The 17,713-nt window shown below is 35.7% G+C and overlaps 1 protein-coding gene across 2 annotated transcripts; it reads left to right on the top strand.

Annotated features, from left to right (window-relative positions):
• The first annotated feature begins 4,263 nt into the window (after window positions 1-4,263).
• Window positions 4,264-15,956, top strand: ctsk (cathepsin K). 2 transcript variants are annotated; one of them, XM_028013453.1, is made up of 8 exons: window positions 4,264-4,417; window positions 5,498-5,621; window positions 8,189-8,311; window positions 10,093-10,245; window positions 13,663-13,881; window positions 14,553-14,718; window positions 15,247-15,355; window positions 15,550-15,649. In XM_028013453.1, the coding sequence occupies exons 2-8, from the start codon at window positions 5,499-5,501 to the stop codon at window positions 15,647-15,649; spliced, it is 993 nt and encodes a 330-aa protein (XP_027869254.1). In that variant the 5' UTR covers window positions 4,264-4,417; window position 5,498. The 2 variants fall into 2 exon arrangements, with proteins under 2 accessions (XP_027869254.1, XP_027869253.1); XM_028013452.1 differs by lacking the exon at window positions 4,264-4,417 and having other exon boundaries at window positions 5,499-5,621; window positions 15,550-15,956.
• Window positions 15,957-17,713: the final 1,757 nt, after the last annotated feature.

Raw genomic sequence — 17,713 nt, forward strand, 5'->3', positions numbered from 1 at the left:
TTGGTTTTGTAATGGCAGGAAGCTGATACCCCATGACGTCTGAGTCAACGAGTTTATCAACCGGAAAACTCTGGGAGTTGAACTGCTTCCACATTTATGGCGGCTTTTGCTTATATAGAAAGAAACACTCTACAAATAATTTATTGCAAAGCAAGGGCTTTAATTTTCCATTATTTACAACAACAGCGTGGCTCAGGCTGCCAGTGATCACATTGGAGACAAAAGACTTCCACCATGAAAATATATTCTAAAACCTGAGCACATAGCACTGAGGATTATTGGAAAATAAATCTATCTCCCCATGCATAATTTAACACCCAGGTCATGACCCTCTGGGTGATGTCTGCTTGAGCCGAGACGGGGTAGCCGGATGATAGATCAGTTTAGAGACAATACCTTTCATAAGTTTCATTATCTAAAGTGGCCAAAGAGGAATCTGAAGGAAGAGTCTTAAAGCAGCTTAGGATGCACTTTCCAGCCCAGAGAAAGCCAGCGGGGCTCTAAAAAAAAGGAAGGAAAAAAAAGGTGCTCAGATAGATAGAGAGCTGTCAGTGATGAAAGCCAGCGCCTGAAGCTGCTCGCCTGCTCTGCACTTAACACAACAAAGATCTTAGCACAACAGAGATCTCAGCACAGCACCCAAGGTTGTGGCTGACCTCAAGGAGCAAAAGACAGGAAACAGAAGGAGAGGAATTTGAATGATATTTTCTTGACTTGTTTCAGAAAAATTCACTCCCATGTACTACACTTTAGCGACATTATGAAACCTTTATTTGGAATAAGTGGAAAATTTGAGAGCCTACAATCTGACACTCCGAATTATTACAGGCCTTTTTTCAAATTTTATAAACATACTGATAATTATTTATTTTGTGATTTTCCTTTTCCTTTCAATTGGAACAAATAAAGATGTAAGAGGGAAAGGAAGCAGGCATACTGTCTAATAAACAGAGTAATGTTATTCATTTAGTATGAAGGGCGGCAAGTGATTGTCGGCCAGTTTTTACAATTGTTTTCTCTTTATTCAGAGAGGATGTAGTTTGCATGCTACATCCTTTGAAAATTCGACCAAAATCAACAATCACTGGATATTATCAAAGGTTAATTAATTAATACAATTTTCAGCACCGTGTTGTTTGATGTCAGATGTCACCAACAAACCTTTATGGCTTACAATTGCCAAAAAATATGCTTCCATTACATGAGAAAGAACATGCAATGTATTTTATCTTAAGAACTCTCCATCAACCTGCAGCAGACGCTAATACGTTTAGCTGATTGCTAAATGCATTATTTTCACACTCACTTTTAAATTCATTATTGTCATTTATTGTAAATATATTTTCCAGAAAGCAAATTTTCATATTTCTGGTATTGAATAGATATTTGTTGCTTTGGGTTTTGTGAAACCATTTTTTAGGTTTGCATTAGGTTTAGTACTGCAGCTGCTCTTTGGAGCCTCCTTGGGAAAACACTGTTTAAGCATCTGCCAAGCCTGGTAAACCCCTAAAACTTGCATTAACATTAGTTTATCTGGAAGTTAAGTAGTCCTTCAAGCTTATTAACATTGATTAGCTAATTCCAAATTCAGGCAAAGTTAGAAGCATTTATATTCAGCCTGACTTACATGTGAAACGATTACATAAAATCATAAAACTCTGATAGTAAACAAAAAAAATTACATAAATTAGTTTACAGGTGGATTTACTTTCCTTTTTCATATCCATGGGTGGGATTCATTTAACTAATGCTTATAAAGGACCTGTTGGAGATTTAGGGGATGGAAAAATTCCTAAGCCCAATCAATGTGTCAGCATCGAGTTACTTCCCTTTTTGTTTCATGAGCATTGAGATTATTACAAAAAGGTACCAAATGACTGGCTTTTAGCACTGCTAAATTATGAGGTAATTTGTTATGAAGTGTGCAGTAAAGGTATAGAGAGCCACTTCATGAAGGATGTGTGAATGTTTCAATAAAAGAAGAAAACGTAGAGGTCTTGAACAAGGGAAACTTGATAATAAGTAACAAAGAGAAATGAACTGAATATGAAAAGCCCTGTTAAACATGAATAAACAACAAGAAAATGATTAAGAGAAAAAAACTAATCATTTATATCATAATGTTTAATTGTCATTTTACACAAATATTGTATTTTTCAGTTCATCCAGACAAAAATAACCTGACACATTTAAGTACAAGATGTTCAATGTGGTAAAGATGGGAAAGGCTCTAGGCAAGTTTCAACATGCTGCATTCCACTGAAATGCAGCATGTTAGTAGTTTAAAGATTGGTTTATTAATTAATCTCAAGTGTTGATGCATCAGTCCAAGCATATTTTTTGAAGTGAAGAGGAAGAAGTGAAGTTTTTGAAGTTTTTCCTAATGGTCATGAGCATTGCTTCAGTGGGAATGGGAAGAAGAACAATGAAAACAAAGAAGGTTTTTGTGTTCTGTTGTTGTGGAAAGGACAACAAAAGGGCAGTATACTCATTGTAAAGTCTGAAATATGTCTGTGTATTGTCAGCTTTATACTCCTTTTATAACAGTATAAAATACTGTATATAAATTACAACAGTAACAATTCAGACTGATCTAAGGGAAGACTTCCTATTTTTTCTGTCTTTGTTTCTTTGGAGCATTAGGATCAAAACGATCATTGCATGCATTCATTAAATAAATTTAATAAAGGACTAAGGAACACTTGTGTTTAGTGTAGCTGCATTCATTATATTTATATGAATCATAAACAGCCGTAGAAATTAAGCCGAATATCCAAATGCCTCATGACGGACTAAACATCTGTGATCACATCAAACATAAAATCAGATATGAGATGTCAAGCCAAAAGAAAAATCTTGAGTTTTTAATGAATTTATTAAAGAATAATAATAAATTTATGAATGTTTTTCCAAAGTGAAGGTGTAATGATAATGATTGCATACTGAAGCTGTTCCATCTAAGCTGCTTTATTTGTTAATGGAGGAGTGGTTGCATGCAAAATGAACCAGTGGCAATACAGTCATGTATCACTGGACATATGAGGCATAGAGGATGTTCTTATATTTAGATTGGTGACTAGATGTTCTGGTCTGCTGTATGACAATAGAAGTCACACGACACATTCATATATACACACATGACTTGCAGGACAAGGAAGTACTTCACCACCAGACAGCAGAAAGACATGCAATATGAATATGGTGTCTATTTAGGCCATGCTGTGGGAATTTATTTACTTCAGGTGTTTATATGAGTAATTCTTTTGTGCCGTGTTGCTATGATCTTTATTTTGATTTGTCTGAAATAAAGTTCAAAATTGACTGTTGATAAATAAACATAAAATGAAATACCAGCATTTTTATTATTTTTCCAATCTTTAGCAAGCATTTTAAGAAATTGTGTTCAGGATGGACACTTCTTTATTTTCTTTCATTAAAGGGTATTTCTGTATACACTGCTTACACATAAATATATCCCATTTAAAATAACAAATAGAAACCTTCAACTTAAAGACCTTCATGTTTGATAATACTGCTAATGTTCATGGTCAAACTTTAGAGTCTGAGTCTGAAATGATGCAGATTTTTTTAGCATAGTAAATTTGTTCATTCTCTGAACTACTCTACGATAAAATTTGAAACAAACAAAAAAATGTCATCCTTCTAAATTCACCTCGCATAATTATCGCAGGGTAACAGCTGTCAGCAGTACAAGTTATAGTACTTTCAGTGTAGTAACATGCGCCTCAGGAGTTTGGACAGTATATTTGATGTGTCGGGTTTAGTGAGAACCTTCAACTTTCCCACTGAGTTCTGACACATTTCAGTTAATTTTATAACCAGAAGCTTTGAAATTTGAACTTCTGACTCAAAATGGGAAAAAAAAATGGAGTCCTTTTGTGATTCTTTTTGTCTATATGATAGTACTTGAAAGACTGTATGTGGAACTTGTTATAAAAGCCACAAGAATAAATTATATTTTATTACACGCTCAAAATACTTACAAGATCTGACCCATTTCCTCAATCAGTTAGATTATTTCCCTTTGTAGTCACAAATTCCCTAATTATATGTTCTCATTAAGATAAAGATAATTAATATTAATGTAATTTAATGGTATTCATTATTTTTTTCATGCAGCAGCACAGAATTTGCAGCACTTCAGTCGTCTGTGTAAAGTTTTGGACATTCCTGTGTAACTTGACACTTGACATCATCCTGCTTTTTCAGGAAAACCAGATGTAGCTTCCCTGTACGGAAAAACAGAGAAAAAACTCCTCCCCATACATGGAGTTCCCATTTTACTTCCTTAAAATCCTGCCAATATAAACTCGCACACTGACCTACTTTAGCAACACAGGCACAGAACTTCACACCTAGAAGACTTCTCGAAACTTTTCAAACTTCTGAGCCCGAGGTAAGTCTGCTTATCATGCACGTTTACTTTTGTTAAGCCTTTGTGTTGAGCAGGGCTCGTGTCAGAAAAGGCTTTAAGCAATCTGAAAGCACAGATGTTTTGTAACCTACTAAAAGCTGACCGGCTGGTGTAATAAAACAAGCTCTGGTGTGAAATGAAGCTAAACTTAGTTCTCTCAATTGCGGCTAAACACTGTATATTTCACTATATAAATAATCCATGTGAAATAAGTTAATTTCTACAACATAAAAGAACCCTCAAGAGGACTATCTGTGTGACTCATGCAGAAACACAGCGCCCACACAGGTAATTAAATGCACATTTGCTTTTTAGGCGAAGCTCTTTAACAGATCACCATAAAGGTGAAGCTATAGCTCTGCATATATAATCAATGTGTGTAGGAAGCAAACGATGCAAAGCCATGCACTTCTTCAAAACAAAAGGAAACAAGCTGGTTCCTGCTGTTTAGAATGAAAACCCCAGAAAGTCATTGGCCTTTAACTGGAAACTGTGAACAAATGCAGATTAGATGCACAGTTTCATAAAAAGAGACTTGATGAAGTGAAAGCAGAGAGTTGGAAGGGCTGCGAAGTCTTTAAGATAAATATATCTTGGTGAAATAACAAGCTTTTCTTCACATCATGACTTGGATCTTTTGTCCTTTTGTTGTAACTATACAATATAGAATCAGAGAGAGAATGTTGTTTTTTCTTTTAAAGTTACCTGTCTTCTTACTTGAAGCAAACCTCAGGCTGCTTTCACCCACAGCTTGTATAAAGTTTTCCTAACAGAAAAAAAAGTGTATGCACATTGTTCGCTCTTTAGTCATCAGCACATGACAGAAACACGGAAATTGGAACCAGAAAAAAGTTTGGATAAGAGCCAGGTGATGGTTGGGGGCTTCTTTTTTTACTCAAATAGTTACCGTTCTTCACTGATGCAATGAATTAAGTTAATTATAATTGCAAATACATTTATTGCCAAATAATGGGATAAAAATAATACCAACTGACCAAAAAGCATTTGGGTATTAAATCTGGGTGTGATTATTATTATTATTATTTTTTTTTTAACTTTCAGGATGTTGTCGTGTGTGTGTGCGTTGCTGCTGGCTGTCTCAGCACTGAGCCACATGGATGAAGCCTTTCTGGAAGCTCAGTGGGAGCAATGGAAGACTACACATCAGAGAGAGTACAATGGTTTGGTGAGTGACTGCTAAAACAAACTCCGTATCACACAATACTTATCTGCCACTGAAGCCTGTGGCAGTTTCTGATATGGGTGACATGGGCAACATCCCAGATCACCCACATCATCTTGTGGGTGATGGCATGAGCAGCCCCTTGCACCCCTCTTGGGTCCTTGTATTACCAAAAATATAATTTATTATATTAAAATCATTATTAACCTTTTACTGTTGACAACACAATCAAGTTTTTCTCTCAGGCTAGTCATGTGGATTGCAGTATTTATAAAGCAGTTGTAATAGAAAATGCTTATTCACCACAGGACACCTTTGTTTGCTAACAGTAACTGACTTGTGTGGGGTTTAAATGGGGTAGATAACAACTCCTGGTTGTAAGACCTGAAAGAAAAAATAAAGTCTTCTGGGGAAATGAGAAATAAAAGACCAGTGTGTTTGAGACAAAAAGAAGCAGAAATAAAAGAGGACATGCAGAGTGAGAATTGACTATACTGATCGTTTTTTGTTTTTTTTATTCTGACCATTGCATTCAGAAATGACTTAGAGAATGATAAAAGACAAGAAACAAGTTAGTAAAATGTGTCATCTTTGTCAGATAAAAATCCCAATCATTGTTATATTCATAATAATCATTCTCCCATCAGCTGAAATCATGAGGGAAAATCCAATTAGCCCATTTACTGAATAGCTTTTATTAATTTGGGTCATCTTGACTCTGATGGTGAAGCATAAGAGCAAGAGTCAGAAATTCCCAGCAGAGGAAACCTCCATCACCCCTGACTTATTTTATGCCCCCCTATTTTTTAAAATTTGTCTCTTCTGCTAAATTTTCACTCCTCTGCCACATTGATTTAAAAAAAAAAAAAACATTTTTAAGTTCTTGGCAGTGAAGATAAAAGAGAATATGAGTTATTTGGTGTTAAACCAGAGCTGACTCCAAATTTATTTCGTCAGTGCTTGCAGAGCATCTGTCATCCCTGTTTGCGCTTCACCTCCAGCTAAAGGTCAGCTCTCTGTAGAGTGTGTTAGCATCTACACTGTGTGAAGATGAGTGTGAAGATGCATGTTTACTATGCCACTCAGTCTTGTTTTTCTATACAGAATATGAGCATGGCTTTTATACAACTTTAACTGATGTTGTGCAGACACAGATGATATTTTATGTAGTAGACAGATTAATCTTTAATGTTTTTAATTTGCATTCCTTGAAAACATCCTCAAGATCAGTTCTTTACCTCTACAGTTTGTTCAAACTGTTCCTACAGGATTGATATTCCCTGAAGCAAGTCTGGTCTCCACATTAAAGCATACCACATTAAGTAGTTGAATAAAGTCATAAAAAATGAATTTCATTGGGCTGCACCAGCGTGTTTGTTGCCCATTTTCCTCACAAACAAGAGTCAGAGAGGTTGGTGAAAACCCAACAGCTTAACTGGTGAGTTTGCTTCTCAGTCAGTGTCTCCAATTCCTCATCATCACCTTTCAAAAATCCCTAAGCAGAGATAAAGGTGATGTTTAGCAGCTGCACCACAGCCCAAAGCCTGTTGGCTAAATTCTGTCCCTCAGACATATGGCTAAATGCAAATATTGTGTTTTGACATAATAAAGTGCCTAATTCTGATTAAAACAACTGTTTAAAAGAAAATTACTGGGAAAATAACACGGGTTAAATTGTCCTAATTAATGTAATTAGGCTACAATACACCAAGCTTTTTTCTTCTTATCAGCGTGCTAATTATAATGAAATTTGCCCTGTTTGCCCAGATTGGTTTGCATCAGCTGTCAGGTCTTTATACAGATGGGAAATAACAAATGTAATTGTTTTTTTTCTTTTTTCTTCTATCATTTTTTGCACTATCCTTTTTTTACTCCTAAGGAAATACATCTGTATGGAGCAAAATTAATTGGCTCTTACTTGCAAGAGTTGAAGAAGAGTTAGAAATGTGTATATATATATATATATATATATATATATATATATATATATATATATATATATTTTTTTTTTTTTTTTTAACATACATTGTTCTAAACAAAACGTAAAGTGTTCTTTCTGTTACCTTTTCCATACGTAGCAATGACAAAGAGCGCTCGCCGTATGTAGGTAAGCATTTCACAGAACAGCTCTCTCCCATACACAGCCTGGTTGCTGGTTTTATGCAGTCACCAAGTAATGGATTCACAGCCTGCAGGTGTTATAAGTTAGTTGCTATTTAAGCCTGAAAAATGGGAATATGTATTCAACATCCATTGTGATTTAGTCCTTGATAACTTAACTTGCTTTCCTACATTTTTCTTTACTACTAAAGAATAAAATTTTTGATTCTGGTTTTCCACTGCCTACTGATTTTAACACTAAAGCTTAAATAAACTATTTTCAAATGTGAAAGTTCACACTAAAATGTAATTAGTTGGTGAAACATAAGCATTTTAAAAATGTCTTATAATAATGCTTGAAAAACTAAGAACTCAGGAGAAAATGATTCTTTAAAAGGCTGCAGAGGATGAGTGCAGTTGTGCCTTTTGAACTGACATCAGGACCTGAAAGCTGTCTTTGTTTGACTCAGGATGAAGAAGGGATCCGCAGAGTCATCTGGGAGAAGAATATGCGAATGATTGAGGCTCACAACCAAGAAGCAGCACTGGGCATGCACTCCTACGAGCTGGGGATGAACCACCTGGGAGACATGGTATGCTAATGCTTCCTTCTCCATCTGTGTAGGGTTAGGTTAAAGTGCATTACACATGCACATCTCAATAAATTGTATATATTTTTTGTTCCAGTGTTTTATTAGAAAAACACACATATCTATTCTTCTTTTCTCCTTTTTGTGGTCATATGTGATGCACCACTGTCTGTATTTTTTTTAATCCAGAACTGTCTTTCCAACCATTCTATGACTTTTAGTGTTCCTGTTATTGTTAGAACACATTCTTTTTTATCCACCACATTTTAGACTCAGTCCATTACAATAGACCTGCCACACTCTAGATGCAACCTACTGATTATATTCTTTATTCGATTAAAAAGAAGTTAACATGAAAACTTCATGATGTCTGTAAATGTTTTGGTTTTACTTACATGGCTTTCACTGATGGGATAAAATATAATCAAGATAGTTCTTCAGGTTTTACAAAAGCAAATATAATAATATCAGTATTTTCTTAATCTGCTGAAACACTGCTACTTAATTTGCCATGTATGCTGACACATCTAAGAAGTGCATGGGGCTTCAATCTAAGTATGTACATTGGGATAAAGAGTAAAAGAAACTACAGTTTCCTGTTACTTCTGCAGTGATGTCACTGTCTATTTTTTTCCCCTAATGACCACCTCACCATCATGGGTTGAAACTTCAGCGATCTAAACTCATTATATGAGTACCTTCAAGTGGCTAATTAATTATTAGCCAATTTAATGAAACTGTTGGACTAATCATAGATTCTTTTTACTTGAAGCCATTAAATTATGGTAAATATTTCAAACATTAGTTCTTCAGCATTTCTTTTTCTATACACCATATCCTACTGTCAATATTTTGGCCTACCCCCTCTTTGTTGTAGCAAATGCTAAGCTGTCTGAAATCTTCCATAGGCGATGCCATGCCTGTACACAACAGTCTTCCTGCTACTACATGTTGTTAATAAAAAACTAATTGGAAAGCAGAGTTCATTAACTGCAGCATGCCAGACTTTGGACTCATTTGTTGGAGGCAAATTGTGTACATCCAAATTCTAGATTAAGGACTCATTTATGTTCTTGTTTAAACAGGTGGCTGTAAATGAATGATGCCTTCAAATTTTCATTTTGACCAGAAGACATTGAATTAAATGAAGGAGCTCAACAGATGGCTGTGTTCCCTCCTCCTGCCTGTTTTTAGACCGAGCTGGGCTGAAATCTCAGCATAAAACTGATAGGAATGAAGGGAAAACATAATCACTGAATACCAAGTAACCAGCTGTGCGTTGTGACAGCCAAATACAAAACCAGAAATCACATAATATCCCCCATGCTGTTCTTTTTTTCCTTTTAATTTCCCTTACACACTCTTGTGCTTTATCTTGTTTCGACATTGGTGTTGAGAAAAAATGACATTTCATTTCATGGTAACCTGTGTTAAGCCATCTCTTCATAAATTCCTTTTCATCCTCTGTCACCTTGCTGAATCTGTTCCTCTGTCTCTGATATCTCTGTTCACTTGTCCTTGTCATAAATCTTAAAATGAATCCCTCTGCTATTATTAGGTTTAAGTACTTCAACATTTTTCTTATTATATATTCTTTCAAGAAACAGAGAAACCATTTATTGTTGAGATGAGACAGTAAAATGATTGAATCTGATCAACTCAACCTTTCTTTCCCTGGTTATAAAAACTTACTCTTTGAGAGACACTCTTTGATTGTCATCTGTAGCACTTTTATCTTTGAAACATGAACAATGTAACTATTAGGCATTTTTGTGTTCCTGCAGACATCTGAGGAAGTGGCGGAGAAAATGACTGGCCTACTGGTGCCCATGGATCATGAGCGTAGCTTCACCATGGCATTTGATGAGTCCGTGTCCAAGCTTCCCAAATCTGTCGACTACCGTAAGAAGGGCATGGTGACCCCGGTTAAAAATCAGGTCAGAAAACAAACCAAAAAAAACGATTCTCTTTCAGACCAACTTCTTCATTTTGGAAGTTATTTCCAAAAAGCACTCCACTTGCTGTGTTTTAAGGACCATGAAGAGTCTATCTGAGTAAATATTTAAAGCTACAAAAGATTGCTCATTAAACATAAAAGGAACTAAATATGGAAATATGGCATTTTGCAGAAAGAGTCCATCATTGCTCTGCTTTTTATAAATGGATAATATTATTTGAGCATGTTCCAGCTGTGATTGGGCACCCTGCACTGTTCACTAATTATAGGACCAATGCATAAATCCATATAATTTTAAATTTTAGGATTATTTGTGGTCATTAATTACCTTTTGTATGGATATCCTTGGACATTAAGAGAACAGGCGGGGAAATTAAGAGCTTACTTTGCTCTTTCTTCACTTTCTTCACTTGGACAAAGTGGAGCAACATTCTCATGATAATGTCTTTATCCATCAATAAAAAACCTAGTCAAAATAAAGAAAACATCTGAATATTAAAAAGGTCTAACTTGGATTTCATCTGAGGACCTTTGACCTGTGAAGTTACAAGATATGTTTGCATTCACTTTGAGGGGACCTATGGCTTTTGCCTTTACATTTTATTAGTCTTAAGCTTAAGTAAGCCATGAGAAAAATCTAATGTAAAATGGAACATTTTGACCAATCTGCTGGGTGGAAGGGTAAATGCTAAGATCCAACTCTAAGCTTCTTCAGTCTTTAAATAAGGTCCCTTTCCCCTGTTCTTCACAGTTTCAGAGGAGAGTCACACTGTCTAGCTTTACGTAACTACAAGAGACTGATGCCCTGTTCATAAAGATGGGGTACTTTCCTTAAACTTGCTGCAGGAAAATCAGTACTATGGCACTGTTTCCACATCATGAGAAAATGAATCTTAATCTCTGTCATTGATCATGACAGTATAAACCAATCTAACAATGATCAAAATGAAATATATTCAGTTACTACAAGCTTAAATGGTAGAGCAGAGCAATAGTCAAGGAGATGCACTTGAATCACAAATGGATGCATTTATCTTTTGTCAGACTGTGAAAGAAATACAGATTCATGGTGTTTTAATTAAAGTGGATCGTGACACTAAAGGCAACCAAGTTAAGGTGTTGGTTGACTAAATAGTTGGCAGAGATACTGCAATGCCGTAACATAGACAGATATAAAACTGGGAAGTACAGCTGCCATTCTGGTAAATATGATGAACAACAAAAAGCATGTGAGCACCAAAAGAATAACAACACATACCTTTCATGTGATCAAACGCTGAAGATATGTGAGGAAGCAGAAATGTTTGCAAAGCAGGTACGCAGACTGTAGACAGAAAGGTTTGATTATTAATCACCAAACAGCAATGTTCAAGGTGAAAACTACGTCTTTGTGAGTGCTTCATGACTTTCATAGCAACCATCATGTTTCTAGGTATCTGAAATGAAAAAAAAAATATGACGGCTATGTTTTTACATAAAACATGATGCAAATGTTTCAAAAGCATTGAGAACAAAGTTCCCAAGCTTTTCATGGAAGAAAGTTAAGAAAGAAACACAATTTTTGCAAATGATTAATCACCTGGGAACTCAAGAGGTTGCTTTTAAAAAAATAGAAATGCAAAGTGAGAAGACTTCAAATAATTACTTGTAACTAAATGTAGAGAAAATAATAATGGAAATGGGACAGATGTTGCTTGACAATGAAAAAGCTCTGAACATTAAAAACAACATCAATCAGCAGGCTACAATGACGTCTAGAGAACAGCAGCTTTTCAGCTTTGAAATACTGAAATTGATGTGAAAGTGAAGAGAATACTTAATGCCCTCAGAAATACCTGGAAATACATTTTTCAAAATATAAGCTTCATTTACTCTAAACATAATGGATAAAGCAATTATTGCAGTAAGAGCCCAGTCACGTAACGGAAAAAAGCCTGTGTTCACTGCTAATGGATTTCAGAAACAAAGACCAGGCTGTGATTATAAAATGTAATTAGTCATCATGAGAGAATTGAACACTCTGGGGTTATTTATGCAAACTGTTGTCCCGCAGAACAGGAAGTGGACTAAGCATAGTGAAATCTGGTTTACATCTGTGATTCCTGCTAATAGGCAGATCAGCTTCAGAACAATGTCATGTTATCTAATGAACATCGGAGCTGGTAGAGACACGCTGAGCCCACAGCTGGCTGAACATTTTCTCTTTGATGCTTATAGATTACAAAATTCCTCGGGGATGAAATTTTGTTTGCTTAAAATGATGCTAAATTTTCAACTTAATTATTTAAAAATCTATGAAATGTATAGGTCATGTCTCATCCTTCATCTCTGCAGTACTGAATTTTAATTCACACATAGAGATGTCAAAATTACAAAAATGACAAACTTATGAATCTCCTTTCTTGTTTATTGTTAGGGGAAATAAAGAACTTAATATTTCACTTTAAGATTATTTTTGGTATCTGCTTTTTATTAATTTGCTGTTTTGGTTCAAACATATCCGCCTTAATTTGTAGGATATAACTCATTTCAATAGTTTCTCATCTAAGAGTCTTACTGAAAAAATGTCATTATTGTATCGCCCCCTTGTGGTTGAGTTTCATACCTGCAGAAACGACATAAATAGGTTGATCTAAGTGTCTCCTTTTCTTCCTGTTATTCATGAATTATTCAACATCGTGGCAGCAGTCTCTGCATACTAACAGCTCTGCTGATGTCTCACCCCCAGGAGATTTTATGCTACTCGGTTATTATGCCCTAATGTTTTGTTTGATTGTAATCAATTTTAATTTTCGCCGAGATCAAATAGATGATCAGGGCTCTAAATTAATATGGTTGCACATTTGTAAATCTTTTACAGAGAGCACTAGCTTGTTATAAAGATCTATGTGTGGAGGAGAAGCTGTTTAAAAATTCATGGTCAAATAATTAGTGGAAATTTACAATTTTGTGGTGGAGTCACTTGAAACAGCATTATTCCTTTGAGTTTTTAGTTGCCTGGGTTAAGCATTCGTTTCTCAAAATTTTGAGTTCGAACCTTAAAGTGTATTCTTAAATCTGTTTAACTGTTAGATACGTACCACAGGCATGCACTTAATGAATCCCAAATGATACCACAGAAACAATTCTCATTAAGTCTCTAATCCGTCTGAAGTCAAATTTATTCTTAACAAACTCTGCCCTCCAGCGTTCAGACAGTGTAATGCAACCACTACTTTCTAAAACATTTCTTGCACTGGAAGTGTTTGAGTCAGCTGACTTTACAATAATAAGGTTTTTGAATTTTTAAATTTGCTCGTTGTTATTGCTAAATAATATTACTCTGAACAGTAGACGGTATAACTACTTCTACAGCACTAATTTAACCTTGAGCTCTCGGTTATGTCCTTCCTGACAGGGTTCCTGCGGCTCCTGCTGGGCCTTCAGTTCTGCCGGGGCGCTTGAGGGCCAGCTGGCCAAGAAGACGGGTAAGCTCATCGACCTCAGCCCTCAGAACCTGGTGGACTGCGTCAAGGAAAACGACGGCTGTGGAGGTGGATACATGACCAACGCCTTCAGCTATGTGCAGGAGAATGGAGGTATTGACTCGGAGGAAGTCTACCCATATGTCGGACAGGTGAGAAACTCATTTATTAAAGCTTTATCTTTTGTATAGTCTTTATGTGTTTGTTGTAAAAGTGGAGTGAGATTCAGATTTTTTCCATACATCTACTAAATCCCTGAGGGCCTATGAGCAACCTTTGGATGGAAATGAGGTTGAAAACCTCACTTGACTCATTTTTATTTTAGTTTTTGAAACCCTTAATTTTGCGGTTTTGAATGGTTCAACAAAAAGGGAAAGAATTATGAGAGCTTCTAGGTGTTAGCTTCAAACACAGCATGAAACTGTAAAAAATCACCAGTTCTCCTTTTGTCTGTCAGACATGGCGTGTTGATCACCTCACGTGTCACAATGTCATCAATAAAGAAAGTAGACATTTTTTCTGTAAAACACGAGCTAAAGTATGATCAAAATGTGACTCAGCAGAAGTGACGAGGTAGAAACTTTCCCGCAAAATAAACGAATGTTTCCTCTTCTGTTTCTGAGAAAGTTCATTGTTTCAACTGTGGGAATGTGATCAGTCAGGTAATGTGAGATGGGCATTTGAATGTAATGTCACAAGGTCAAAATCATCAGGAATACATTTTATTCCATTCAAGTTTTTCTTTTTTTTTTAGCTTCTTTGTTAAATTTTTTAAATTCCACCAAAACTGTTCTGACTTTTTCATCTTTTGTTGTGTCTGTAGGATCAGCCTTGCCGTTATAACTCATCTGGCATGGCAGCCCAGTGCAAAGGCTACAAGGAGGTGCCAAAAGGTGATGAGAATGCGCTGGCAGTTGCTCTCTTCAAAGTGGGCCCAGTGTCTGTGGGCATCGATGCCACACAGTCATCCTTCCAGTTCTACCAACGAGGTCAGTGACAGATTACATCTTTACATGACTTCAATAAAAGCTTTAAGTAAAGAAACGCAAAACCAACAGGTAGACTTTCTTTTTTTCACACTTGAATCAGTGTGAAATGTGGATTTTAAAGTTTATGCTTTATATTCCTTCATGGTGAAAATTTATTCCACATTTTACCTGAAGCTACTTAGAATCCTTCGTAGTGCCTACTGCTGACTAGGCGTTTTTTAACTAGCAGTATAGCAATAAGACTCCTGAAATCAGGTCTTTTGAAGTCTGTAATTACTTGAGAAAATATTAATTTTATTAAAACCTAATTTAAGTATTTTTAAGCTAAATTCATACTTGTTTTCTTGAAATTTGGAGTCTTTAAATGTAGTCTCGCTGATGTAGATAATTGATTTATGAGAGGGAGAAAACTGGAATATTTTATATCTTGCAAATTAAGAGAGAAATTAAATATACATATTTAGAAACTGCAAAGTTTTATGGACTTTCAGCTCAAGGTTGTGTGTCTCTCATCTGTGACATTATCAGGCATTTACCACGACCCCAACTGCAACAAAGAGGACATCAATCACGCCGTGCTTGCAGTTGGCTACGGTGTGAACACCAGAGGAAAGAAGTACTGGATCGTCAAGAACAGGTGGGGCTCCTCAGCTTTCTGGAAGGCATCAGGTGGCTCTTGGTGTCAACTAAATGAAAGCAGCATTGTTTGCTGCTCTGCTGCTGATTTGATGCCTGACAGCTGATGTTTTCTTCTGACAAACTGATAAACTGAAACGCTGCTTCACCCCTGGTGATCTTCAACATGTGCTGTTCTTTATGTTGTCACCACAGCTGGGGAGAGACCTGGGGGAAAAAGGGTTACGTCCTGATGGCACGCAACCGTGGCAACCTGTGCGGCATCGCCAACCTTGCCAGCTACCCCATTATGTGAACAAAAGACTGGTGAAAAGAAGGGAGGACAAGGAAAACTTACATGGACTTTGAAACACCACTACAACGAAAATATCAACTTGTTTGCACTGCAGAGTTTTTCTGATTCATTGTGTGAAAACAAGACAGGACATGAAAACATTGCTGGCAATGTAAGTTCCTCCCTTCCTGTGGTTGGAGAGTCAGTTCCTATAAATGTTCTTTTTTTCTCGTGATCCTGTGTTTTGTTCAAGCACTTTTACTAATAATTCAAATGCAAGCTGTTGTTTTCTATTAAGATGAATAAAATTTTAAATTTGAAACTGAAATCATGTTAATTTATTCTCTTTCTTTTTTGGCTCAACCCCAAACTCCCATTTTTTACATAATCCACAAATTACCAAACAAAACCGACCCATTTTAGGTTAACTAAACTTTATCATGCTAAACCCTGAAGCCAAATAAAGAGAAAAAAAAGGTTCCTGTATTCAGCTCTATAAATACAGATTTGGGAGGATGTAAACAGAAAAGGAATTCTTTGAAAGGAATTCTTATCTATTTTCAATGTATCCATGATAAATAATCTGAAAACAAATGAACCAATCTGAGAAAATCAAAAATCAAATAACTGGCTGATTCATCAACAAAAGTTTCAATTCTCTATGGAACTTGGAGTATTGCATCAGTTTTGACCTAATATGCAACATCCTGCTTGGCACAGCGACCAAAAACAAGTTCTCTTTGTACAGAGCTTCCTCAGAATCTTTCACATTTTGTTTACAAATTGACAAAGTCCTGAGTTGCAGTTTGTAGGCATAAAATGCTTATAGATGTTGCATTGTTTCCAGAATATGATATTATTATTATTTGCATGAAGCAGTCTCCCGTATGCAACAAAATAAGTCAAACACCACCAATAAACAAAAATGTGAAACATATTTGCTGACATTATAAATATGGAATTTTATGTATGGAGCAAAATTACAATTGGTGAAAGCAGACATCATGCATCGCTGGCTTCAAACAAGAACTCATATCATTACTCTGACCATATTGTTCTTAGAAGTACAAGGACTCTAGTATAGCAATCATTGCATGTCAATGTATCCATACACTGCTACCTACCAGGCAGCCAGTACAAAAGCAAGAATGTCTTATAAATGTCTTACTGGGCCTACTGTAGTAATATATTTGTGCATAAAAAAACTATTAACATTAATGAAGATAATAGTTAAAACTTTGACCTCTTCTAACCATATTTATCTTCAAAATACTCCAACAACAGAACATTTTTATAAACATAGTTTGTTATTGTACTGTAACTTGCCGTCTTTGTCACCAAAACATTGTGTTTTGCAGATTAACTTGCACATTAAATTCTAGTGGACTGTATAAAACTTTTCTTTCAAATATTCTGACCAAAAAACAATACCATAATAGAAATAACAGAACATTGTTTTAAAAAGTTACAATAAAGTGTGGCTCATGAATGTGTTGAAAACTAATAGCATTTGTGATTCAAAAATGTATTCTGAAACTCTGCGATGTTCAAGACCCTTTAATGGATTCCTCCTCATAGTTCACCCTGTCACTGACCTCCAGGAACCACTGTGAACTCTTGACCTCTCATCCATAACTCTTTGAGGTCAAATTTTCAACTTGACCTCCACACTTTGGTCCAGAGACCGCTCCAGTTGGAGCTGAATGTTGGATGGATAATCAAAAAGTGTTTGCTGCCCTTCAGAGCATTTTTAGAGACCTTCTTGACCTTTTGTTGTTGCAACAAAATGTTTATTGTGTTTTTAGATTTAGAAAAAAACTAAATGGAGAAGAAAAACATAATATAACCAAACATAACAATCATAGGTACTCCAAAGCAATTCTAAAAAAAAATAATTACACACGAGGATAAAAATTGTTAATATTTCTCTGTTAATGACCAACAAACTTACAATAGTCACAAAAATAACCTGAAACTGAAAAAAGTTTTATTTCCAACTCTGCACCAATAAAATTCAAACATTGTTGTTCAACAGAATCACTTAAAAAAATGACTAATAAAGCAGGGCAAAAATAATGGCACATG

This window comes from Xiphophorus couchianus, chromosome 3 (genome assembly GCF_001444195.1).
Source record: "Xiphophorus couchianus chromosome 3, X_couchianus-1.0, whole genome shotgun sequence".
In the NCBI taxonomy this organism is placed as follows: Eukaryota; Metazoa; Chordata; class Actinopteri; order Cyprinodontiformes; family Poeciliidae; genus Xiphophorus; species Xiphophorus couchianus.